The following is a 26,616-nucleotide window of genomic DNA, read 5'->3' as shown; positions in this document are numbered from 1 at the left end:
AAAAGAACTTCACGCAGCGCACAGCTAGACTATGGAACTCACTCCCACTGGGGGCAGTGATGGGCACCAACTTGGATGCCTTTAAAAGAGGCTTAGTCAGAATCATGGAGTAGGAGAGGGCTATCTGTGGCTATTACCCATACCTGCTATGCTCTGCCTCTACAGCTGGAGGTAGTTTCTGAATGATCGGGTCCTGCTTGCAGGGGGCATTTGGTTGGCCACTGTGAGCAGGTAACTGTTGCTCTAAATTTGTGGCTGCTTTGCAGTGGGCCAGTGTTATTGTTCCTCTGTGTTATTGTTCCTGTGTGTGTGTGTGTACAATATGTACATGCATATAATATTTTCTACTTCAGACGTTTTTGCACCACTTAGCTACATCTCTTACTCACATCTCTAAGCATGTACATGAAGCAAGCCACATAAAAGGAAACAATAAAACAATACAATTCTTTATCGTAATACCGAACCCTTCCTTAAAATGCTTGCTGAAACAAGAACATCTTCAGCAAAGAAGGTGCATGTCTAATCTCAGTTGGCAGGGAGTTCCACAGGTCCAGACCCACGGCACTGCATGCTTAGCTTCTAGTAGTTAAGAGCTGTGCCCACGGGGGACAACTCCCCACAAGATCTCAGTGATTAGGCCGGGATATAATACAATACTTTATTGTTTACTGTGTACCACTTTGTGCACCTTGAATTAGAGATGTGAGGGCCTGGGGGGAAAAACCGGAAAAATTCGGGGGGGAAACGTTTTCTCCCATTTTTTCCCTGAAGCCTTTTTTGGGTTTTTTTCCTGAAAAATTGAAAAAATAAAACATAGATTATGGAATGTTTTATTTTAACATGATGAATAAAATATTTTAAGATAAGGGGTTCAAATATTTTATAAATCATTTCTAAAAAATATGTATGGTATATCAGATTATTCTAATTTCTGTGAGGACAAGCAAGTCCTAGGTTGCAAACTGAACTCTCCAATGGAAGAACAAGACACATTTCTTCCTTTAGGAGGTGCTGTTGTCACCAGAAAAGAAAAAGGTTTCAGTTTTGTTTTTGCATGCGTGTGCTATGCATTGGTTCTGTTCCTCTTCACTAGGCCTCAAAGCACTGGAAGAAAATATAGAGCAACAAAAAGGGCCTGAAAGTATATACTTAATTACAGCTCAGAAAATGATTCTGGTTAAATTTCATGCCTATTCATTGAAACTTAGTCCCACTTCCTTCTTCAGTTCTTTTTATGAGAATGTTTTTTTAAAAAATACTGTGGAGAGGAAATATGAATAATTGTTACTTCTGGATTTTTAAAAATTGTTTTTTGGAGGTTTTTTGTTTGTTTGTTCCACATAAACTAGTAAACAGTTCAGGAGGTTGTTGCTCCATTTGTTACAAATACAAATAAATATTATTTTAAAAGCAAATTCTGTTTGCAATAATTGTTTGGATACACTATATTTTTAATATGCTAGTTGTGATAATTTTATGCCCATTAAAATTGTCCAGAGTTATATTTTATATTTCTAAAGTAACAGAATGACTTTCAATCTGGAAAAGAAAAAAGAAGTGCTAATGTAGCATTTTTTTCATTTTCCGAAAATATTCGTTTTTTCCCCAGAAAAAAAAACCAGGTTTTTTCCAAGCTTCAAAATTTCCGGAAATTTTACATCTCTACCTTGAATGGAAAAGAGGCATTTACATGTAAAGAAATTAAATACAGTGGTACCTCTAGTTTCGAACTTAATTCGTTCCGGAGGTCCATTCTTAACCTGAAACTGTTCTTAACTAGAGGCGTGCTTTTGCTAATGGGGCCTCTTGCTGCCGCTGTGCCGCCGGTCCACAATTTCCGTTCTCATCCTGGGGCAAAGTTCTCAACTAGAGGTAACTCTTCCAGATTAGCAGAGTTTGTAACCTGAAGCGTTTGTAACCTGAGGCATTTGTAACTCGAGGTACCACTGTAATAGCCCATGCCTATGCAATTTTACTTACAGGTAAGGCACACTGGAGCTTACACCCAGGTAAATGTGCATAGGGATTGCAGCCAAAGCTGGGTGTTCTGGCTGCAACCGCAATGTAACAAAGCAGTGAGTTCCACAGGTTGTTTGCGCATTTTGCAGAGACGTTCGCCCTGGCAAGACTGCCTGTTGGTTTCAGCATCTAACTCTTGAGCCTCTGCATTTTGAGAATAGTCCTGTTCCTAGAGGATGTAAATTAAACACACACACACAAAAAGAATCTCACTCCAGCAGGCAGATGGAAAAGAAAGGCAGCTTCCTTGCTGAGGCTGCCCTTTCTGGGGTTTTGCCCACTCCTGAGCTTTTGTGTAGCTCTCTCCCCCTTCCCCCCGCCTTTCCTCCGGCCCGTCAGTCACATCCGATAACATATATATTATGGCAGAGCTGCTCTTGTGCATTGTTTTCTTTTCAAAATGTAAAGAAAGAAAAGGCAGGAGGGAAAAAAATTGGCCTATATATTTGGAAAGACATAGATGTATAGATGGGGGCCGGAGCAGTTTGAGGCTGGTGATATATACGGAGCCTGAGGGAGTGACACCATTGGCGCTCTGGATTCAATCCAGCAAGTGCCGTCCCACTGGGATCCGCAAGGAAGTTATTGCTCCATTTTGAAGCATCAGGACTGATGGGGTGTCTCGGTTACAGGGTAGACGGATAACAGCAGCCAAAATTGGATTGGTTGCTATTTATTTTTTTTAACTTCTGTCAAGGTCACTACCGTAACAGGAAAACACCAGAAAAGCCCGGCCGGCGGATCGCGCTGTGGATTTCTCAAGCGGCGGCTTCTGCCGATGCTTCTGCGACAAGAGCCGGTGCGGGCTGTGCTGTTGAGTAGGGGGGTCAGACCACGGAGGGTGGTCCAGCGTCCTCTTCCCCACCCACCCACAATGGTCAGCATGACAGTGACAGCCCCCTGCTGTTGCTTCTCCTCAGCACCTTTTCTTAGAATCCGAGAATCGTTGAGTTGGAAGGGACCCCAAGGGCCATCTAGTCCAACCCCCAAGGGCCATCTAGTCCAATCGCGGCGGATTCTTCCAATGGCCCTCAAGGTTTTCAGACCTACGCCCTTGTGCAAATTCATTGAAACAAAGCATGTTTTCTATCTTACTCGTAATCCTGTGCTCGAAACAAGCATGAAAAGTCAGTTGGTCGTTATGGTGTCGGAAGTCTGCAGCCAATAGAAGCAATGATGCACTCGCCACAGTATATTGAGGTTCTACGAAAGAGAGTTATTCCAGAGCTGAAAAAGAGGTATCCTGACAGTACTGGGATATTGCAGCAGGACCCAGCCCCCTGTCACACATCGAAAGTGGTGAAGAAATTCATGACAGAGCAGCAAATACCGGTACTTGATTGACCAGGGAATTCCCCAGACGTAAATCCCATTGAGAATTTGTGAGCTATATGTGCTGTAAACTGTACAACTATGGAGAAGCTTATTCAGGCGCCGATTCAAGTGTGGTACAGGGATCCGAAAACCAACAGTGACTGTTCGAAACTATTGAACTCCATGCCAAACCGTGTTCAGGCGCTGCTTAAAAATTGTGGAGGTCATATACTAATGTACATATATGTGAGTTTCGTACATGTATGTGTGAGTTTTGTACAATAAACTACATTGTTTGTTTCAGTTAATTTGCACAAGGGTGTAGGGCCCATCTTTAATTGAAGCGTGCGCTTGGGGACCCATTTCTTTATTTTATTTTTAACCACATATTTGTATCTTAGATCAGTCGCCTCTCACCCTCCAGCTGAAGGCAAATGCTTTATTTTGAGAAATGCCACTTCATTTCCCATGCATCTGAAACTGAGGAGCCTTCCCTTCCCCCTTCCATAAATCTCAAGAGATGCTTTTTGAAGAGAGAGCGTGGCCACCCAGTTTGGGCGTAGTGGGCTAAATCTCTCAATTTGAGGATCAATTTGAGGATCATTTGGTCAAAGGCCTGGAAACGATGCCTTATGAGTAACGGCTTAAGGGAGCTGGGTATGTTTAGCCTGGAGAAGAGAAGGTTAAGGGGTGATAAGATAGCCATGTTCAAATATATCAAAGGATGTCATCTAGAGGAGGGAGAAAGATTGTTTTCTGCTGCTCCAGAGAAGCGGACACGGGGCAATGGATTCAAATTGCAAGAAAGAAGATTCCACCTAAACATTAGGAAGAACTTCCTGACAGTAAGAGCTGTTCTACAGTGGAATTTGCTGCCAAGGAGTGTGGTGGAGTCTCCTTCTTTGGAGGTCTTGAAGCGGAGGATTGACAACCATCTGTCAAGAATGCTTTGATGGTGTTTCCTGCTTGGCAGGGGGTTGGACTGGATGGCCCTTGGGGTCTCTTCCAACTCTAGGATTCTATGATCAATGCAAGGCGGTGTAGTAGGGAGAGGTCAACTTACTCCCTGCTCACCTGTTTCTTCCCAGTGCCCCCCAAAAGAGCCAGTGTACCCCTAGGTCTCTCTCTAGCACATAGAGAAGCTGCTGCAGAAGAGAGGTCCCCGGTTCCCTTCTCTTGGCGTGCTGGTTTTTAACCCCAGAACCCAGCAATGGCACCAGGTTGGATAGCTTTAAAAGAGCTGTTTGGCAATGGAACGGACTCCCATGGAAGGTAGTGGATTCTCCTTCATTGGAGGTTTTGAAGCAGAGGTTGGATGGTCATCCATCATGGATGTACGTAGGCTAGGGCATTTTCAGCCACCCCAGGCTTGCGCTGTCTCTATCTCCCTTCCCCTCCCTTCTGGTTTTCTGCTGCACTTTAAAATGTCCCTTCTTCTTCTTTTTTGTAGGGTCTGCAGTGATTAAGCTTTTTTAAAAATTAAGTTCCCACTGATTCACTTTTGTGACCTTTCTCTGCCGCCATAGATGCAATTCTGATTATTTTCCTTGCATATTCGTCTTACATGTGCGTCTGACTCATGTTTGCTGAAAAGCATTGGACGTTCGGTGTGAGCAGAAAAGTGGGCTATAAACGTCTTTAAATGGATAAACGCGTTATTCCTATACCCAGCCAACCTCACGGAAACCTGTCGCATGGACGTCCTTAACAGCATGGGTGTTGGGGTGTTGTCTTTTTAAGAGAGCAACTTCTTTTCCTTTCCACAGTTCCAGGAAGAGCAGCGCAAGAGGGAAATAGAGGAACGGCGAAGGTTCCCGCTGGAGCAGAGACTCCGGGAACATATCATTGGCCAGGAGAGCGCCATAGCAACTGTTGGAGCTGGTAAGATCTGGGGCTCTGATTTGATTAGCCTTGTGCTCTGCAAATCCTGCAGAGAAGCTGGAAGGGGGTTACTTAGTGTGTGCGCACCCACGCGTGTGTATCACATAAATGCTATGCCATAATTTTATTTAGAACATGTGTGTGCACAAAACAGTCAAGCATACCTTAAGCTGCAAAGCCGAGAATTTCAGCTTTTAAAAACTTTTATTCTTGTTTGTGGAAAGTCGCTTTTTTAATTGCTGGGTGTTTGGTTTGTTTGGTTTTTTTCCTTTGCCTGAGATGAAATCTAGGAAAATACCAGGAATTTTGTCACCAGTGAAGGTCTGGGCACCATTGTGTGTTGCATTTGCTTACAGCTGTAGTACATAACCTTGCAGTTTGGCGTCTGGCGCAGAATTCTGACTCCTGAAAATGTCAGAATTTGTATCTGGAAAGAAAAAATGCATTTTCGTTCCTAGGATTGTAGGAATAAGCTTGGGAAGTTATGTTCCTCATGAAATAATAGGTGCCACGGGAAGGACAGAGAACCTGGGGCTTCAGTTCCCTTGGCCTGCAAAAGTGGACCAGATGAGAGAGGAATGAAACAAAGGATGGAGCCATAGCATGGTGGTGGCCATGATCTTTTGGCCAAAAAGCTGGGGATAATAACATCCTCAACATCCTCTCAAACGGAACCATTTTTTCAGATGATCTCTTAAAGGTAAAGGGACCCCTGACCATTAGGTCCAGACGTGTCCGACTCTGGGGTCGCGGCGCTCATCTTGCGTTACTGGCCGAGGGAGCCGGCGTACAGCTTCCGGCTCGTGTGGCCAGCATGACTAAGCCGCTTCTGGCGAACCAGAGCAGTTCACGGAAATGCCGTTTACCTTTCCCCCCAGAGCGGTACCTATTTATCTACTTGCACTTTGACGTGCTTTCGAACTGCTAGGTTGGCAGGAGCTGGGACCGAGCAACGGGAGCTCACCCCGTCATTGCGGGGATTCGAACCACCGACCTTCCGATTGGCAAGCCCTAGGCTCTGTGGTTTAACCCACAGCACCACCCGCGTCCCATTCAGATGATCTCTTAGCCACACTGAATGGAGCAGTATTACTACTGCACTGCTTGTATTAGGAAAGGAAGATCCTCTTATTGCAGTGTATAATTGCTTCAGCCTTTCCTGCCATAGCATTACTTGGCTGGCTTTTATTCCAGATTGGTGTTTTTTTAGCAGTATATACATTGCAAATAATAATAATAATAATTATAATAATTTATTAATAATTTATTATTTGTACCCTGCCCATCTGGCTGGGTTTCCCCAGCTACTCTGGGCGGCTTAAATCTTCTTTGTGCATCCCAGAGCAGGGTGTGGATTGTGAGCAGTGCTTTTTCCCCTGCAAAAACAGGCGCTGGTACTCACCATGAAGTTATTGCATTAAGCGCTATACTTTTTAACAACAACAAAAGGCGCCTGTACTGCGTACCCTTGAGTACCCCCGGGGGAGGCACTGGTTGTGAGAGACAGGATCGTACGCCGTGTGTTTAAGTGGTACCTTGAGATAGCAAAGAAGTAACATTTTCCCTCCCTGACATGCTAGTTTTCTGTGTGCAGGCTTTCTTCTGTCCTGCTTTGTTGCAGGGGGGGGGAGCGTTCAGTCACGTGAACCCCCCTCTTCCAGGCAGAAGGGGTACAGCGCACACCCAAATTACCCACTTTATTCAGAGCTAGGCTTTGTCGGTTTTGCAATCCATTACAAAGTTTCTCATGGGTTGCCTTCCATGAATGAAAAACTTTCATCTCTGGATTGGCCTTCAGAGAATGCGGCAGAGTCACAAATAAAGTAGAAATGTGGGGTGGAGTCCAAGTGTCTGCTCAGCGCATGCCTATCCTTGGGACCCAGAGGGTGCTCCTCTCCCAAATAAAGTCACTCTCTGTGTCCTGGAGCCTGTCACAGGAGACGGGTCCCTCCTCCAAAACAGAGAGATCTTTGGAACTTGGGACTGCACTGGGAGGCAGAAACAACGCGAACGGCTTCAGGGCCTCGGAAAGTATATCTCTGCCCTTCTCCCATTGTGTAGTAAATAAAGAATATTAAAACTCTTTGTCAACCTCCTGTTACTGAAATCTCCCCCTGTTGCGTTTGCGAGACCATTAACGGCGATAAATGGAAGGAAGGGGATGTGGGCTGTTGAAACCTCTTTTTATATTTTAACTGTGGCCAAAGGCCGGGCTGAGGAGCCCCCAGAAGGCAGAAACTGATCCTAAGCACCTCCTAATCGCCAGCCCTGCCCCTGCCTGAGTCAGGGATGGTTCACACAACCTCCTTCCTGGCGGGAACCATCCTCACAGCTCTGCAGAGAGCCCAGCAAAGGCCTCTTTTGGCCTGTTAATGTGAGTCATGAGAGACTGGAGGAGGGAAGTTGAGTACAAGTCCGGCTGGCCTTCTCATCGCCTGAAATTCCAGCTCCCAGAACCTGCAACCCTCCAGAGGTTTTGGACTACAACTCCCTGTTGTAGCAGATTGGGGAAAGCTGAGTTTAATGTAGAACAGAGTGAGCTACATTAACATGTCACCTTGCTTTGGACTCTTGTCTTGGATGAAATAATAGGAACTATTCAACATTCCTTCCCGTTTAATGATTTGGGAGGCTGGGGGGGGGGGAGAGGCAAGCAAGCTTGAGATGAGCTTGAAAATAAATGGGACAGTACCTGTGAAACCACTGAAGCCTGATAGAGACTAAGCGAAGCCCTTTTTGGTAGAGGATCTATATTCTCCGTCGCTGTTTACGCTGCCTCACGGCTGGGATGAGAAGAATGAAATCGGGGGAAATGAATATTGATGTGCAGATTTGATGAATTTGAATAATTTGTAATGATCGTATCCTTCATGTTTTAGGTGCATGAGCCTTCCTGGGCAGTGCACAAAGATCCAATCAAAGGCCTTATGCCTTCAGGCAAAAACAGTGCAGAAAGTGGCATTTTTTCTGGCTGCAGAATTTGCGTTTGGGGGCAGGAGGCGGTGGGATGCTTAGGACTCTGGTCATCATTGAAGCAATTGGTGACTCGTCATTTGGTTAGGCCCTTAGGGATTCTGCCTCGCTTGCAGGCAGTGGAGGAGAAACCTGAATGGAGCACGTGGGACACGGCTGAGCAATAGCTGAGACCCCATAGAAATTGGGCAAGGCCCCTTCCCGCCTTTGTGTGGTGTAGTGGTTAAGAGCGGTAGACTCGTAATCTGGTGAACCGGGTTCGTGTCTCCACTCCTCCACATGCAGCTGCTGGGTGACCTTGGGCTAGTCACACTTCTCTGAAGTCTCTCAGCCCCACTCACCCCACAGAGTGTTTGTTGTGGGGGAGGAAGGGAAAGGAGAATGTGAGCCGCTTTGAGACTCCTTCGGGTAGTGAAAAGCGGGATATCAAATCCAAACTCTTCCTCTTCTTCTTCTTCTTTGCTGTGCCGCTGCCTCCAGCTTTTCAAGCACCTTTCTGCAAGCATGAGTTCTAGGGACGTGAGAAAGAGCTTGGTTTCTCTAGAATCTGACGGGCTTGGGTGGCCCAGAGCTGTGCTGTAAACGAAGGTCGCGGAACGTAGTTTGGGCCCTGGGTTTGGGAGGGCGAGGCTCCCCCCTGCAAAGGCACCACATGCGCACCCTGGTTAGAGAAAGGCTGTGCCTGGAGGCAGCAGCGGGGGCTAATAAGGGAGCTTTGATTAATGGGCAGGGCCTCTCTCTGACACAGGTGGTGGTGGGGCTCGCGAGAGCAGCTGCCTCCATGGAACTTCCCTTTATTGAATTAGGCAGGACAAGGCGCACTCTGCCTCGGGATATCGCGCCAGGAAGGGGAGGCTTGCTGGTGCTTTTTGCTGCCGCCTGTCCTGATGGTCCCAGCCTGTTAAGCTTTGACGTGGGTGGGTGGGGGTGTTCTTGACAGTTACTCTGAGTAGCCCTTGCCCAAACAGTGAAGCGACTGCTGTGCTCATGGTCTGAACGCTGCAGCAGTGTGCCCCCCACCCCATGCCAGTGCGTGTTGGTGCAGGGAGAGCAGTGTCAGGGAGCGATCCTGCTAGCTTGCTAGCTCCTCATGGTCCATCCCAGGACACAGGATGGTTGACCGTGGTCAAGCAAGCTTCACATTATTTGACTTGCGTTTAGGGGCGTACCCGGCGCCTGCTTTCTTGCTTCACTGGGACCCAGTTTGAGGAGCCCGATCTGAGGTTCGCAGCTTACATTCAGCCTGTTGTCTTCTAGCCTGTTGTCTCACTGCTTCTGCCCAATGTGGTTGCCCGGGGCATCAACTTTGTTGGCAGAGAGAGAAAGTGCATTCAGGTCTTTTGGGGAGCAAGAGTTGACTGAATGCAACAGCAAGAGGATGTTTCCAAGGGATGCCCCAGAATATAAGAACATAACAAGAGCCTGCTAGATCAAGCCAATGCCCCATCTGGTCCAGCCTCCTGTTCTCACAGCGACCGACCAGATGCCTCCATGTGAAACCTGCAAGCAGGACCCGAGCATGAGAGCAACTCTCCCCTCCATCAGTCTCCAGCAGATTGGATTCAGAAGCATTGCTGCCTCCAGCTGTGAAGGCAGAGCAAAACCATTATGGCTAAGTAGCCTTTGATGGCATGATCCTGCTCCTTAAATTTGCTTAATCCTCTTTCTTAAGCCATCCCAAGTTGATGGCCATCACTTCTTCCTATGGGAACAAGTTCCATAGTGGAAAAGGATGAAGATTGAATGGTCGAGAGCGGATGCAGACATACAGAAATGAGCACCCACTTGCATAGCTCTACTCTGTTGTTGCTTTCCCACTTATTTGGTGGGCGTTTTGCTTGTAGTAGGAGCATTGAAAGTTGTCATATACTGAGTCCATCTAGCTCTGCATTGTCTACACTGACTGGCAGCAGCTGTCTGCAGTTTCAGACCAGGAGTCTTTCCCAGCCCTGCCTAGAGCTGCCAGGGGTTGAGCATGGCACCTTCTGCCAGATGTTGTTCCCATTGACTTCTGGCCCTTCCTGTAGAGCAGCACGTGGCTTAAAGTTTAGCACACTGTTTTCTTGGTGCAGAGTGGGAGTGGGCTGGCGGCCGGAATCTGGCCCTGTTTCTGCCTTGACCCCTTTGGCCACCACCTTCCCGCCTGGCCGACCCACGTCTGCCCATCGAACTGAGCCACCGCAGCAGTGGGGAAAGCCAAGCAGGGTCCCTCGAATGCCAGTGCCTTTCCTCGCAATGGCAAAGTTGGTCTTTGGTTCATGCCCAAAGGACGTCACCCCTTTGGCGTCACGAGCCCGGCCAGGCCAGGCCAAGAAACCCCACAGAATGAATTGATTTGATAAATGGACATTTATTACACTCACAAATTGGCTGAAACCAATTTTGGTCACGTCAACCCCTGATAACTGCTGGGGTATTGATTTGTGTAAAGTAATACAGTGAATTTATCAGTTCAATAGCCAGCTTGAAAGGCCTCTTGGAGACCCAGCGCTGTGGCGGCTCTGCAGTTACGGAGGGCAAAAGAAAGCCCAGGCTGGAAAGGGCTCTGGAGGCCCAAGGTGGCAGCGCCTCCTTCCCTCTCTCTCTGCTGCTCCCAGAATTTCAGCCAGGACTGCTGTGTCTTTAGTTCCTCCACAGCCTTTCTGCAAGAGTGAGGAGAGCGTAGCCTTGCAGAGAGCGGATCTGCCTAAAATAGGGATTGGATTCCCTCCATGGCCAGGGATGAAAAATGGATGGTACAGATGTTCTGCATAGCTCAGTTGGTTACAGCGTGGTGCTGATAACACCAAGGTTGTGGGTTTGATCCGCTTATGGGACAGCTGCATTTTCCTGCATTACAGGGGGTTGGACTAGATGATCCTCAGGGTCCCTTCTAACTCTACAATTCTATTATTCTACTGCCACATCAGCTGGGCTTTGCTCTGTTGCTAACCAACTCTTTCACCTTCCAATCCTAGGCAATGCTGCACAGTGTAGCTATCAAATTATTTTTATCTGCAGAAAAAACCCTTGCTGTCTTTTCTTGATTGGCTTTCGCAGCAGCCCTGCCTGGCGGACATGCCCATTTTGCAGATCGGGAACTGAGGCCGAGATCACCGTGGTGGTCCAGGTTTCCCAATTTCCAAATTGCTACTGAGTAATTATGAGTTGCTTTGTGCCCTTTGCTCAAAGTCAATATAAAATATATACCGTATTTTTCGCTCCATAAGACGCACTTTTTTCCTCCTAAAAAGTAAGGGGAAATACCTGTGCGTCTTATGGAGCGAATGGTGGTCCCTGGAGCAGAATTGCCCAGGGGCCAAAAGCAGATTGTGCTTTTTATTTTACAAAGAGAAAAGGGAGTGTTGAAAGGACCCCGCTCAGCAGCTGATCAGCAAGAGATCGGGAGAGAGATAAGAGTCCCGGCTCCCTTTCAGCCCCGCCCTCCTTTGTTGAATGTGCTGCAGAGGGAGGTTGTTTGTTTCCCCAGGACATGTGACTGGCTGATTAGATTATCTGTCTACAAACAGTAGAAATGGCTCCCTTTCCTTAAGATTTTTTCAGAAATGTGAGTTAAACCCCATAAAAATGGGGCTTTTCCTCTTTGCTTTTCCCCCTTTGCAAAAGGAGCTTTGCTTCCCCCCCCTTTGCAAAAAAAGCTGCAAAACCTTTAGCTGATCCTAAAAAAAAACACCCAGGGCTTTTCCCTTTGCAAAAAAAGCTGCAAAACCTTTAGCTGATCCTCAAAAAAAACCCAAAAACAAAACAAAACAGGGCTTTCCCTTTTGCAAAAAAGCTGCAAAACCTCTATCTGATCCTAAAAAAAAACCCAGGGCTTTTCCCTTTGCAAAAAAAGCTGCAAAACCTTTAGCTGATCCTCAAAAAAAAAAAAAACAGGGCTTTCCCTTTTGCAAAAAATCTGCAAAACCTTTAGCTGATCCTTAAAAAAAGGCCTTTTGCCTTTGCAAAAACAGCTGCAAAACCTTTAGCTGATCCTAAAAAAAAAACCCAGGGCTTTCCCCTTGGCAAAAAAGCTGCAAAACCTTTAGCTGATCCTTTAAAAAAAGGCCTTTTGCCTTTGCAAAAACAGCTGCAAAACTTTTAGCTGATCCTCAAAAAAACAACAACAACAAAACCAGGGCTTTTAGAGGAAGAAAACCAGAAAAATATTTTTTTTTCTTGTTTCCTCCTCTAAAACTGAGGTGCGCCCTATGGTCCGGTGCGTCCTATGGAGCGAAAAATACGGTATATATTTCCAAGGGATCCTGCAAGAGCATCGCAGAACCAGCGCGCTGAGAGGGTCTTCCTTGCATTTTACTTGTGGAATTTCAACCAGCCAACCTTCAGCCACATATGTTTGAAATCACATGAGTTAAATGTGCTTAAGATGTGACCGTACTGTAATGCTTCTGAATAGCAGTTGTCAAAAACCGCAGGAGGCAAGGAGTGCTCTTGCACTCCTATGCTGAGACGTAGCTGTCAACTTTCCCTTTTTTTGCGGGAAATTCCCTTATTCCAGCGCTGTTTCCCATTGCAAAAAAAGGGAAAGTTGACAGCTATGGCTGTTTCCCAATGCAAAAAAAGGAAGGTTGACAGCTCTGTGCTGAGATCTTGCTGGGGGGGGGGGGTTCCCCACAGGCAACTGGTTGATCACTGCGGGAACAGGATGCTGGGCTCGATGGGCCACTGGCATGATCCAGTAGCCAGGCTCTTCTTCCATTCTTATGGAAATGAAGGAAATGTTCAAGGTGTCTTTGTCCGCTCCAGAAGGGCAAGGAAGGAAAGCAGAGCCCTCAGAACCACCTCCACCTGCCAAGATTTTGCCAGTCACTCCCCAAAATTTACACTCATATCACTTCAGGTGTGAAGAGTTAACGTTTCCTTCCATTTGAAGAAGAAGAAGAAGAAGAAGAAGAAGAAGAAGAAGAAGAAGAAGAAGAAGAAGAAGACCGAGCTCCTTCCCCTCCTAAATCCCACACTTTTCATGGTGTGACTCTGCTCACGTCAAACTCATAGAATCATAGAATCCTAGAGTTGGAAGAGACCCCAAGTGCCATCCAGTCCAACCCCCTGCCAAGCAGGAAACACCATCAAAGCATTCCTGACAGATGGCTGTCAAGCCTCTGCTTCAAGACCTCCAAAGAAGGAGACTCCACCACACTCCTTGGCAGCAAATTCCACTGTCCAACAGCTCTTACTGCCAGGAAGTTCTTCCTCATGTTTAGGTGGAATCTTCTTTCTTGTAGTTTGAATCCATTGCCCCGTGTCCGCTTCTCTGGAGCAGCAGAAAACACTCTTTCACCCTCCTCTATATGACATCCTTTTATATATTTGAACATGGCTATCCTATCCCCCCTTAACCTTCTCTTCTGCAGGCTAAACATACCCAGCTCCCTAAGCCGTTCCTCCTAAGGCATCGTTTCCAGGCCTTTGACCATTTTGGTTGCCCTCCTCTGGACACCTTCCAGCTTGTCAGTATCCTTCTTGAACTGTGGTGCCCAGAACTGGACAAAATATTCCAGGTGAGGTCTGACCAGAGCAGAATATAGTGGTACTATTACTTTCCTTGATCTAGACGCTATGCTCCTTCCTTTTGCACAAGGAGGAAATGGTGTCGCCACCCTCTCCCAAAAAGATCAGTTGAGCAAGGCCTGATTCTGGCCTCCTATTTTCTTGCTTTCATTTTAAAAACCACATGGAAGGAAACAGGCAGAAAACATTCAGAGATGCTCATCTCTCTCTCTCTCTCTCTCTGTTGTTGAAAGGATCATTATTTGGAGACCTGTGTCTGGAAAAGCTCACTGGCCCTTCTCCAGAGTTTGTCCTCCGCCTCTGGGTGCTTCTGGACATGCCATCCACATTGCCCTTCTCTGCATGAAGCACAGTGGCCTGTTTTCAAGCATCTGGTGGTTCTCATTTGCGCTCTCTCCTTCTGTCTGCCTTTCCCTCCCCTTCCATTATCCTGCTCGGCTATCACAAGAAATATCTTCTGCTCGTCATTCTTTTCAAGCTTGGCATTTCGCCTGCTTTTAAGGAGCGCCTCTTGTCAAGCGTAATACGTCGCATCTCCGGTCTCGCTGACCTCTGTCAGCTGCCAACACAGGGCTGAGCGGAATTTTAAAAAGCCGCCTGTGCAGGTGAGCGCTCTCTGCAAGGAGGCCCCGTCTCTCGCAACACAGCGCAGCAGGCTTTCGCCAGCCTGGCGCCCTTCCGGGTGTCGTTGGGCTGCAGCTCATAGAATCATAGAATCCTAGAGTTGGAAGAGACCCCAAGGGCCATCCAGTCCAACCCCCTGCCAAGCAGGAAACACCATCAAAGCATTCCTGACGGATGGCTGTCAAGCCTCCGCTTCAAGACCTCCAAAGAAGGAGACTCCACCACACTCCTGGGCAGCAAATTCCACTGTCCAACAGCTCTTACTGTCAGGAAGTTCTTCCTAATGTTTAGGTGGAATCTTCTTTCTTGTAGTTTGAATCCATTGCCCTGTGTCCACTTCTCTGGAGCAGCAGAAAACAACCTTTCTCCCTCCTCTAGATGACATCCTTTTATATATTTGAACATGGCTATCCTATCCCCCCTTAACCTTCTCTTCTCCAGGCTAAACATACCCAGCTCCCTAAGCCGTTCCTCCTAAGTCATCGTTTCCAGGCCTTTGACCATTTTGGTTGCCCTCCTCTGGACACCTTCCAGCTTGTCAGTATCCTTCTTGAACTGTGGTACCCAGAACTGGACACAGTATTCCAGGTGAGGTCTGACCAGAGCGGAATACAGTGATACTATTACTTCCCTTGATCTAGATGCTATATTCCTATTGGTGCAGCCCAGAATTGCATTGGCTTTTTTAGCTGCTGCATCGCACTGTTGACTCATGTCAAGTTTATGGTCTACCAAGACTCCTAGATCCTTTTCACATGTACTGCTCTCAAGCCAGGTGTCACCCATCCTGTATTTGTGCCTTTCAAAAAAAAAATTGCCCAAGTGTAGTACATCAGCCCCATCCAACGCACCAACTTGGGGAAAGGCTGCAAAAGACAGCTTGTGCAGCATCCTCTCTTCCTTGCACAAAATATCACAAAACACTTTTATGAGAGTGCCTACACCTACTGGCAGCAACTCTCCAGGGTTTCGGGCAGGATGCATCTCCCAGCCCTACCTGGAGGTGCCTGGGGTTGGAGCTGAGATGTTCTGCATGCAGACCACGTGCTCTGCCCCTGAGCTATGGTTCTACAGCTTTTGAGAAGTGCGTTGGAAGGCAGAGCCTTGTTCTAAATAGGACTGGAAACTGGGAAGGCCTTCATCGGATGAGGTGTCGATGCCTCTCCTTGATATATTAGTACCTTTTCAGCCTATGGAACGTGTGTGGCTGTTGTGGCATGTGAAGTCAGGACATTGGTCCATCTAGGCTGGGGATATTTCCCCTGATTGGCAGCAAAGAGTCCCTTTCCTGGGTGGTTCTCCAAGCCCAGTTGTCTGTGACACCATCTTAACTGGAGATGGAAGGGAGTGAACGCGGTTCCTTCTGCATGCAGCTGTAGCTGAGCATGTAATGTGAAGGACAGCTCCCGAAGGTTCTGTGGTGGCTGGAAGCTAAATTGCTGCTGGGCCCAGCAGTCCTATGGGCAGGTTTTGAATCTTGAGATTATTCTTTTCATGCGGCACTGACCCCTTTGACGCTCCCCCTTTTCTCCTGCACCTTGAGTTCTTTTAAGTTTAGAATATACAGGTGAAACTCGAAAAATCAGAATATCGTGGGAAAAGTCCATTTATGTAAGCAATTGTTTTCATTAGCTACTGGAGTTTAATATATGAGATAAGAGTCATGACATGCAAAGCGAAATATGTCAAGCCTTTGCTTGCTATAATTGTGATGATTATGGCGCGCAGCTGATGAAAACCCCAAAGTTGAAATAGTTAATTTGGGGTTCTCATCAGCTGTCCGCCATAATCATCACAGTTATAACAAATAAAGGCTTGACAAATCTCACTTTGCATGTCATGAGTCTATCACATATATTAGTTTCACCTTTTAAGCTGAATTACTGAAAGAAATGAACCTTTCCACAATATTCAAATTTTTCGAGTTTCACCTGTAAGGAGAGCCTGCTGGTTCAGGCCGTGTAGTCCAGCATCCAGTTCTCACAGCGGCCAACCAGATGCCTCTCTGGGGAAACCCACAACCAGGAGTCGTACACAAGAGGAATCTCCCCTCCTGCAGTTTCCAGCAACTGGCATGCAGAAGCATTGCTGCCTCCAGTTCTGGAGGCAGAGCATAGCCATTCCGGCTAGTAGCCATCAGTAGCCCTCTCCTCTTCTATGAATTGGTCTATTCTCCTTTTAAAGCCACCCGAGCTGGTGGCCGTTACTGTCTCCTGTGGGAGAGAGTTCCACCGTTCCCTCTCCTCCTCCATGAATGTGTTTGATCCTCTTTTAAACCATCAGGAAAGGGCGAATGAAAGAATGACTGAGAGCTGCCGTGGCTTCATCTCTCTGTCTTGGAGTGGCTATGTATTTTAATTAAAACAAAATAAAAAATTTAAAAATTCCTTAAGACCACCAGCACACAGAATAGCGTTGAGGCAGAAGGGGAACACATTCTTGGCACCAGGGAGCTTGCAATCTAAATTATAATTTGGGGGTGGGGACACACTATTTTGTGTATTTAACAAAATTAAGTGGTTTCATGGGCTCAGGTGGAATGGCTAACAGGGCAGTGACTATGAGAAGAGCTTTCTGGATCAGGCCATTGGTCCACACGCGGGCATAGACGCACTGTGGATGCTAACATGGCAGTTTAGTAAAGTAAAGGGACCCCTGACCATTAGGTCCAGTCCTGTCCGACTGTGGGGTTGCGGTGCTCATCTCGCGTTACTAGCCGAGGGAGCCGGCGTACAGCTTTCGGGTTATGTGGCCAGCAGGACTAAGCAGCTTCTGGTGAACCAGAGCAGCGCACGGAAACGCCGTTTACCTTCCTGCCAGAGTGGTACCTATTTATCTACTTGCACTTTGACGTGCTTTCGAACTGCTAGGTGGGCAGGAGCTGGGACAGAACAACGGGAGCTCACCCCGTCATTGCGGGGATTCGAACCGCTGACCTTCTGATCGGCAAGCCCTAGGCTTTGTGGTTTAACCCACAGCGCCAGCCGCATCCCAGCAGTTTAGTAGCAATTTCCAAATTCCTTTGGCTTTCTCATGGAGTGTGGCTACTGGTACATTAGTCATCGAGGTGCTGGATCGTCCTCTCCTGCTGGGTCCATAGTTTCTCAAACCCTGGCAGGCAGAAGTGGCTTCACCTTAGTGTTGCGTTTACAACTCGGATGCCCCAAGAAAAAAAAAGATCTGGGTGATGAATGTTGCACGTAGAGCAGCTGGCATGGTTTGGGGGTGGCACCATTTTCCATGCCTTGTGCTGACTTTCCTGGGCGGCTTTGGCCTCTGAATGCTTCAAAGCACACCAAGATGGCGCCTCGCCCTGTCCTGACTGAAAACTGCTTCTTGAACATTTTCCAGGAGAGGAGGAGTCACGGTCAGGACACGGATTAGGGGGTTCAGGATGCTGCTTCACCATGCCAGAACAACCCAGAAAAGCCAGCCTCGTGGTGAGTTTGTGCACCTCTGAGAAAAAGGGAAGTGAGGGTTGAATACGTTTTCAGCCACAATTTCACAGGGTGCGTGCAAGGAGTTTGTTTGCAAACGTATTTACATGCTGCCAATTCATAAAACAATATATACAAATTAACATAAAAATCCTGCCAAGTTCTGTGTCAGGAATATCCTGTTCTGCAACTTGCATAAATTAAGCAAAATTGCCTGCATGCTTTTGTTTTGCATAATTTATTCCGTTGGGGGCTTGTTGCTTGAGGCTGACAAGGGACAGAGCATTGTAGCTTCACGGAAATCCAGCTCCTGCCCACATGCATTTTCAAGCCTGTCTTTATCTATGAAGGCAAGAGCTTCATAGAGTTTTTGAAGCAAAAGCTTGATTTTCTCAGAAAGTTAAAGCAGGAGTCCTGTGCTAGGCATTATACTTGGATGGAAGGACAGAATCCAGGCAGCCACATGTGGAGTGATCGTGTGCTGTGTAAAGAAGTCCTGTATTTTATGTGTCCTGTCCTTTGCTTTAATGCAGCTGCCAGACCTTAAGCACAGCCACTGAATGTAAACAAATGCTGCCCCCTTGTTCTCACGTGATCACTTTTTCCTTCCCTTTTTTAAACACTGTGCATGTGCTGTGATCTGAGAGTGCAAAGCTACGGTTGGGGTGCCAAGAGGAGCAGGATCCACAGGGAATCTGTTTGCCCCAGAGGGCAGGTTTGGCCAGCCCAGAAGTTTTAAGTGCTGCTCCTCTGCAAAATATATCCTTTTGTGTTCCAAACCCATCCCATGTTTCCCTGGCATATCTCCCCCGCATCCTCCTCCATCCTAGCACCGTTATTTTCGGCAGCCCATGAGTCTTCGCAAGGCTGCCGTGACCTTGAATTCAAGGCTTCCTTCCCGTTAGCGTCGGAGAGGTAGCAAACTTCTCCTTCCCAGGTCTTTGTGCACAAAGGTGGCGCTTACAAGCTGGAGAGCTATTGAGCCTCTAGAATCTCTCTTTCCCCCCAACCCTTTACCCTCCCCTCTCGGTCCACCCGACAGGTCCCTTTCTGGTTCATTCAGTGTCCATCCTCCCTCCTGTTTCCCTGGCAACGCTGAGTGCACATCCTGGAAAACTTTATCCGAAATCTGCTCTGGGCAGCTTTCCAAATCCATGCTAACCTGATTAGGTATCTCTGGGGGCCTTGCTGGCTAATCAAATTAGGTAGCTCTAATGGCAGCGAAGACTTTGAGTGGGCAGAGAGCAGTAAAACATAGTGTATACTTAGTGATAATTATACTTGCTGTTGTGTCATTGATTTATATGCCTTTCCCTTTTTTATGTGCCCAGATATATAACCCCTTCCTTTGTTTTTCTTGCATTTTCGATTGCAGCCATTCGGAGGAAGGAAAATGGCTGGTATGACGAGGAGCATCCCCTGGTTTTTCTCTTCTTGGGATCGTCGGGAATAGGTAAAGTCGGTCTCCTTCCCCCCCCCCCCCTTCTTTCATTTTTAGCGGGATGATGCAGGCTGGTCCAGCCCCAGAAAAAAACGCTAGTGCTGCTTTTCCCACACATGCTAGAGATAGAAAAACCGAAGATGCTGCACCATGGATGGGCCAGAAATCTCAAGTCTAGTTTTCAAGTACTTTTCTGGGCTCAAGTAAAGGACAGGTTTTTCAGTCCACTTACCTTCCCCTTGCCCAGGCACTGCCAGTGGTTCAAGTCATCGGCAAACACCACTTTCTATAACAAATAAGTTGCAACAGCATAATAGCGGCATTGAACGTGAACTACCCCAAATTCCGCATGCAGGCCAGGTGAAACTCAAAGTGAGAAAATCACACTAGGTACAATATTCATGTGAAACGTAGAAAATTTATTTTTTATTTATTCAGTTATAAAAATATTCGTATACTGCTGTGTCATTGGGGGGGAAAAAACCACACCACCAAAGCGGTTTACAGAAATAAAAGCATAAAACCATCAAAAGGGTAAAAGCAGACATCAGTTCACTAGGATCATTCCTTCCTATCCGATTGTTGTTTTGTTTTTAAAGAAAGAAATTGAAATCCTTAATCGTAGCAGCATCCCAGAAGTCATCAAGAGTTGTGTTGCCTTTCGCATGCTTCTTGCCGGCTCCAGCAAAGGATGGCCCCGGGAAGAGCTGAATGTCTTGCCAAGGCATCCCCCCCCCCCACCAAGAGCTAAACCAAACTGGCACCCTGAGACCTGATTCCGTTTTTGAAAGACAGAAGCAAGTTTGTAGTTCCTGTTGCAGAGCAAAGATTGAGAAGGTCCAGCAAAGGCGAGGAAGCTAGAATGGACCCAGGAACTGAGCCTTCTCATTGGAGTAAAATCGTGGGCGGGAAGCGCAAGGGGACCCAAGGCCCAGTCAGCATTCTGGACCCCTGTGTTGTTTCAGGTTCTAAGCTCTGGTTAGCACCAGCCATGGCTTGCCATGGGGTCTGAATTGAATCGCCCTTTCTGAGACACGGAACCAGGCAGTGTTAGAAACTGGGGTAGAAAAGCCAGGAGCCAAATGGCTCCTGGGACCAGAGTTCTGGGCACCAAAAACAGAATGTCTAAATGCCAACAGGGAGGGGGGGGTCAGCAACACTTTAAATTTATTATTTTGATAAGCATGAATTAATACGCAATTTGCGTAAGTGACACATTGTTAATACCACGTTTTAGCAGAAATGGTTAATACATGTTTAATTTGGTGTTGGCAATAAAAATATTAGTACCATACTTCAGTTTTCAATTACAGGTAGGTAGCCGTGTTGGTCTGCCGTAGTCAAAACAAAACAAAAAATAAAAAATCCTTCCAGTAGCACCTTAGAGACCAACTAAGTTTGTTCTTGGTATGAGCTTTTGTGTATCTGAAGAAGTGTGCATGCACATGAAAGCTCATACCAAGAACAAACTTAGTTGGTCTCTAAGGTGCTACTGGAAGGATTTTTTTATTTTTTATTTTGTTCAGTTTTCAAAATACTCTACTCTTTATTATTAAACTTAACATATTATCTATTCTTAACATATACTTTGAGGCTTACATCCATTTCAGTAATCATTGAGTGTTAGCCAGGGACAATAAAGGGCACCCAGAATTTTTGAGGTGCTTTTTGTCGCCCCGCTAATTCCGAACCCTGGAACCAGGCAGATGAGAGAGCAGGTGAGGTGGAGTCATGGAAATTGGGGGTGAAGAGGCAAGACAAAGCTTTTAGCAGAGAATAAAGTGTGGCTTTGGAAGGTACAGTATGATAGCATCTTGCACACATCTAACATGTGCTATTTCAACCGTACATGGTTGAAGACCAGCTGGTTGAAATCACACAGATCAAATGTAAGCGGGTAGCTTAAAAGACCCTTTTGAACAGGATTTTCCTGGCATGGAGAGTGCTTTTAAACTGTCAGGCTTGCATACCGGGCTCTTGAGATGCTCATGCCATGATCTCCGACAACCCTGTGAGATTTCACGAGAGCATCGCAGAACCCAGTAAGCAAACCTGAGAGCTTTAAAGTTCTCTGCCTTGCTTGGAAGGTAAGGACGGTCATTCAGGAGTACTTTGGGTATACACCTTTTTTGCGTATGTGCACCGTCACCAGAGCGCAACCCCTGCGCAAGATGCAGTTGCACCGAAAAGGGGTGAAGCAGCAGGAATTGGCAGCACCTGGTTGTGAAAGGAAGAGCCAAGGGAAGGATTGTCGCTCAGGAGTCTTCCCTGCAGCACCTCGTCTGGGTCAGGCAGACCCTGGAACGCCCTTTCACCTTGAGGGCACCTTACCAGGGTCCTGCAGGGGCTGCTTTGCGCAGGTACACGCCTCGTGAGGGACGAAATCTCCCGCCGCAGTGGGGGCTGACATGTTTGTTGATACCATGTCGATGTGGATTTATTCCGTAATATGTGTTTTGAATTATTGATCGCCTTCATGCCTAGACTTTTATGATAGACGTTGCATATAAATCCAATAAACAAAGAATATTGTGTTTCCCAGCAAATCTGCTCCTTGTCTTGAAGTCAAGGACGTTGCGTTGGGGGAAGAACTGGGTTGATGGCCCTTGGCTCCGTCGCTCACCTGGTCCTCCAAAGCACTTTTGCACAGCAAATCCTTCAAGACTTCCCTTTTTTTCGGTGGGGGCAGCGGGGACAGTTCGCTTTTCTTTGCAGTTTATGTTTTCCAAAAACACCCCACAAAAGTTATTTTAAGAGCAAAAGGTATTATGTGGCCCAACTGTCCCCAGCCTGGTGCCCTCCAGAGCTTTGGGCTGCAGCTGCCGTCAGGCCCAGCTAAGCACAGCCATTGGTAGGAGTTGTATTCTCAACACACCAGGTTGGCAGTCCTTCCTGTCATCTCACAAAAACGTGACCACGATAACTAATAATTTTGTAGTTACAGGTGGGTAGCCGTGTTGGTCTGCCATAGTCAAAACAAAATCGAAAATTCTTTCTAGTAGCACCTTAGAGACCAACTGAGTTTGTTCCTGGTATGAGCTTTCGTGTGCATGCACACTTCTTCATATACACTGAAACAGAAGTCACCAGATCCTTAAATATAGTGAGGGAGTGGGGAGGGGTATTGCTCAGAAGGGTGGTGGGAATGGGTGATCAGCTGATAGGTGTGGAAAACCTGTTAGTCTTGCAGGGAAAGGCAAGGGGTGAGATGGCTAAAGATAGCTTTGTTATGTATAATGAGATAAGAATCCAATGTCTTTGTTCAGACCAGGTTTCTCCGTGGTTTTAAGTTTGGTGATTAGTTGTAATTCAGCCACTTCTCTTTCCAGTCTATTTCTGAAATTTCTTTGTATTAAGACAGCTACTTTGAGATCTTTTATAGAATGTCCTGGGAGATTGAAGTGTTCTCCTACTGGTTTCTCTGTCTTGTGATTCCTGATATCAGATTTATGTCCATTTATCCTTTGGCGTAGGGTTTGGCCTGTTTGTAATAATAGTAATAGTAATAATAATTTTGTGTAGGGAGAGTTTGGAGGCCTTTATAGGGTTAAAAAGAATCAGTTTCCAGCAACCAGTTCCATTCTGACGAGGCCAAGAAGAGCTCAAGATGGGACTGTGCAGACGAAGGGGCAGGGGAGGGCAGCCGAGGAAGGAAGTGAAAGCAGAACCTACGGAGTCCATCCCTGAGACTGACAGCTGTCACTGGTGTGGGTACTTCAGGGAACCCTGTTTGTAAGCAGAGCATCAGAAGCGCCAACGACCCATGCAGTCCAGCATCCTGTTCTCACAGTGGCCAGTCAGGTGCCTGTGGGGAAACCCGCAGGCAGGATCCGAGCACAAGAGCAACAACTCTCCCCTCCGGTGGTTCCCAGCATCTGGCATTCAGAAGCATTGCTGCCTCCGACTGACAGAGCCACAGGTCACGCCACTGTCGCGCCACTCCCTCCAGCGCTGCCTGCCAGGGGGTGCGAGAAAGCTTGGACCCACGGAAGGGGAGACCATGCTGTGGCTGATGCCCAGCACCCTTGCCAACTCAGTTTCCAGGTGTTTGAAACCTGTGGGGGGGAGGAGCCACAGTGTGGGCTTTGTAGCCCAGGATGTCCCACGTTGCCAGTGGACGCAGGAAAAGGTGGTGCTGTTGCAGGGGCTCTCGTGTTGCTGGAGTAGCTTGAGAATTGAGCCTGTGCTGTGTTTGATTTTGTTTCTTTGAGTATATACCGTGTTTCTCCTAAAATAAGACACCGTCTTATATATATTTTTGCTCAAAAAAACACAGTATGGCTTATTTTCAGGGGATGTCTTATTTTAACCGTGTCGCATCGGTACGCTGCATAGCCACGCCTCCCCAGGCTGTTTTAATGGGAGGTACCACGTCACTATTGCTTATTCTCGGGGTATGGCTTATTTTTGGGGAACGGCTTATATTTCGCAAATGCATAGAAATCCTGCTATGGCTTATTTTATGGCTATGTCTTATTTTAGGAGAAACAGGGTATTAGTATATAATAGCCCAGTTGGTAGAAGTTGGTTCAAGCCCCATGTCGGGCAAAAAGTTTCCTGCATTGCAGGGGGTTGGACAACCACATTGCAGGGGGTTGGACTAGATGACCCTGGTGGTCCCTTCCGACTCTACAGTTCCGTGATCTCACTTGCAACACAGACGCTGCAAACGGGTCTCGGTTTCGTTGTTGTCGCACAACTTCCCGAGAGCTTTTTGCATGGCCTCTACTTGATGTTCTTATCAAGGCGTTTTCTCCCTCAACACTTCCTCTTTTCTCTGCCGCTTCTTGAACAGGCAAAACTGAACTGGCCAAGCAGACTGCTAAGTACCTGCACAAAGATGTCAAGAAGGTAAGGCCTCCGCTCTCGGTTCCCCCAGCGGAACAGCCTTGTTCCCCCCCAGGTGCCAGTGGATGGAGCGGCAGGGGACCCTGGAGGCATCGACCAAGAGGGTTCCCATTTCACAATTTCCTCCCTGGAACCTCTGCAGAATCCGCACAGGCGACCCATTCCTGTGCACGGCCTGATCCTGAAGAATTGCCCTGGCCACAACTGTGGCTTCTGTGGGAGCGAGTCACCGCTTTAAAATGTTGAAGGTTTTGGAGTTATGCAGGATGCCACTCTGCGCGCAGGTTTCCAGGGCAAACCCCCCCTTCCCTTTTCCAGTTACGTTTTCGTCCTCGCTGCCGTGGTTACTGGCTCCACATCAAACGCCACAACAGCCAAGGACAAACAGGCCGTGCTAATTCAATGGCATGCTCAGAACAAGCGGTTCATTAAAGCCTAATCAGTTTGTTGGTTATTTAGTTAATTAATGCATCAAAGAGGGCGTCACAGAACATGGAGAGAATTATTAGGGAAGGACAGGAGGAGAGGGCAGCCTATAACAGCAGCTGGCGGGTTAAGGGAGACGTTATTACTGAGATCTTGTTTCTCTGCCAGCTGAAAGCCCGCCTCATCCTCTGGATGTGCAGCAAAAACCTCACTGGTTTTTAAACAAAGGGCAAGATACAGTGGTACCTCGGGTTAAGAACTTAATTCGTTCCAGAGGTCCATTCTTAACCTGAAGCACCACTTTAGCTAATGGGGCCTCCCGCTGCCGCTGTGCCGCCAGAGCACGATTTCTGTTCTTATCCTGAAGCAAAGTTCTTAACCTGAAGCGTTATTTCTGGGTTAGCGGAGTCTGTAACCTGAAGTGTATGTAACCCGATCTACCACTGTATTCTAATTATGGTTTCTGCATCATTGGTTACTTTTTACAGCCCAGCCCAGCCGTCTTGGGTACATTTGAATGCAGGAATGCAAGAAAAGTTGGGTGTAATTTGGGTGAAAATTCTAGCCGCTGTGTTTGGAGAAAGATTTTATTTATTTATTTATTTATTTATTTATTTATTTATTTATTTATTTTATTGTCATTGTCCGTATATACACAGTATACACAACAACGAAAATCAAACACCCAAAGACCGGAATTACCATACACATTTGCACATATCTCCAACACTCTCATCCTTATTAAAATAATCTATTAAAACATAACATAATCCAGAGCAGTGTTTTTCAACCTTTTTTGGGCAAAGGCACACTTGTTTCATGAAAAAAATCACGAGGCACACCACCATTAGAAAATGTTAAAAAATTTAACTCTGTGCCTATATTGACTATATATAAAGTAATTCTCTTGAATTTTTCAATTTTTCCCACGGCACACCAGGCAACATCTCGCGGCACACTAGTGTGCCGCGGAACAGTGGTTGAAAAACACTGATCCAGAGTATAACATAACCTATTAAAAGCATAGCATAACCTAAAAGCCTGTCTCATTCCTTACTACTCACTGCTTACTATTACTTACTACTGACCCTGAGATCATTATTAAGTGCAATCAAAGCTCTCAGATAGAAACTATTCAGAAGGCGTGTGGTTTGAGTTTTCATTATCCTGTATCTTCTGCCCGAAGGCAACAGTTCAAAAAGGTTGTGAGCAGGATGGGTGGGATCTCTCAGGATGTTGTGTGACTTCTTCAAACAGCGAGACGTGAAGATCTCGTCCAGGGTTGGTAGTTGGAGCCCAATAACATTCTGGGCAATTTTAATTATTCTCTGTAAAGCCCAGGGGTGCTCAGTAACTTGGGGGCAGAGCATCTGCTTTGTGGGACGGAGGTCCCAGGCTTGGTCCTCTATGACACCTCCAGGTAGAGCTTAGTTTGTGCCCTGCCTGAATCCCTGGGGAGTTTCTTGGGTGGCTCCGAGCTCTGCTCAGTCAGCCCAAAGGGGGCATATGCAGTCCAGCATCCCTATGAACCAGTAAATACCTATATACTTGAGTATAAGCCTAGTTTTTCAGCACACTTTTTGTCCTTTAAAAGCTGCCCTCGGCTTATACTCAAGTCAACCATTCCTTAAGAAGTGTACAAGAATGGTGGTTCTTTACTCTCCCCAGGCAGCTTGTTCCATTCCTGAACTGCTCACATAAATGCAAACTTTAGACCCCAGAAGGCAGAAAGCCTATCAGTTAAGGAAGTATTAAAACCCCACAGGTGCTCACTTTCCCTGGCTCCTGCTTAAACAGTACAGGATCCCAGCCTTTTCTGTATAACACAAGGGAACATTGTGCTGTGGGTTAAACCACAGAGCCCTAGGGCTTGCTGATCAGAAGAATGGCGGTTCGAAACCCTGCGACGGGGTGAGCTCCACAGCAGCAAAGGAGGAAGAGGAAGGAGCAGGCCAAAGGGCTGCTTTGGGCTGCTCGTTCCTCCTCTACCACAGTGGCAAAGGTGAACCGGCTTATACTTGAGTCAATAAGCTTTCCCACATTTTTGTAGGGAAATTAGGTGCCTCGGCTTATATTTGGGTCGACTTATACTCGAGTATATACGGTAAATAAACCAAGCCAAATCATTGGTCTTTCTCC

General features: G+C 46.9%; 1 protein-coding gene across 2 annotated transcripts in view; it reads left to right on the top strand.

Moving 5' to 3' along the window:
- The window catches only part of CLPB (caseinolytic mitochondrial matrix peptidase chaperone subunit B), an 83,473-nt gene that overhangs the window by 43,327 nt on the left and 13,530 nt on the right, over positions 1 to 26,616 (top strand). For both annotated transcript variants that reach the window (XM_033145913.1, XM_033145911.1), the window contains exons 7-9: positions 5,103 to 5,217; positions 19,138 to 19,215; positions 23,999 to 24,054. In XM_033145913.1, coding sequence (XP_033001804.1) covers positions 5,103 to 5,217; positions 19,138 to 19,215; positions 23,999 to 24,054 — 249 coding nt within the window. The remainder of the gene's footprint in view (positions 1 to 5,102; positions 5,218 to 19,137; positions 19,216 to 23,998; positions 24,055 to 26,616) is intronic.

This window comes from Lacerta agilis, chromosome 4, assembly GCF_009819535.1.
Source record: "Lacerta agilis isolate rLacAgi1 chromosome 4, rLacAgi1.pri, whole genome shotgun sequence".
NCBI classification, from domain to species: Eukaryota; Metazoa; Chordata; class Lepidosauria; order Squamata; family Lacertidae; genus Lacerta; species Lacerta agilis.
This window is presented reverse-complemented; position numbering and strand designations above follow the sequence as displayed.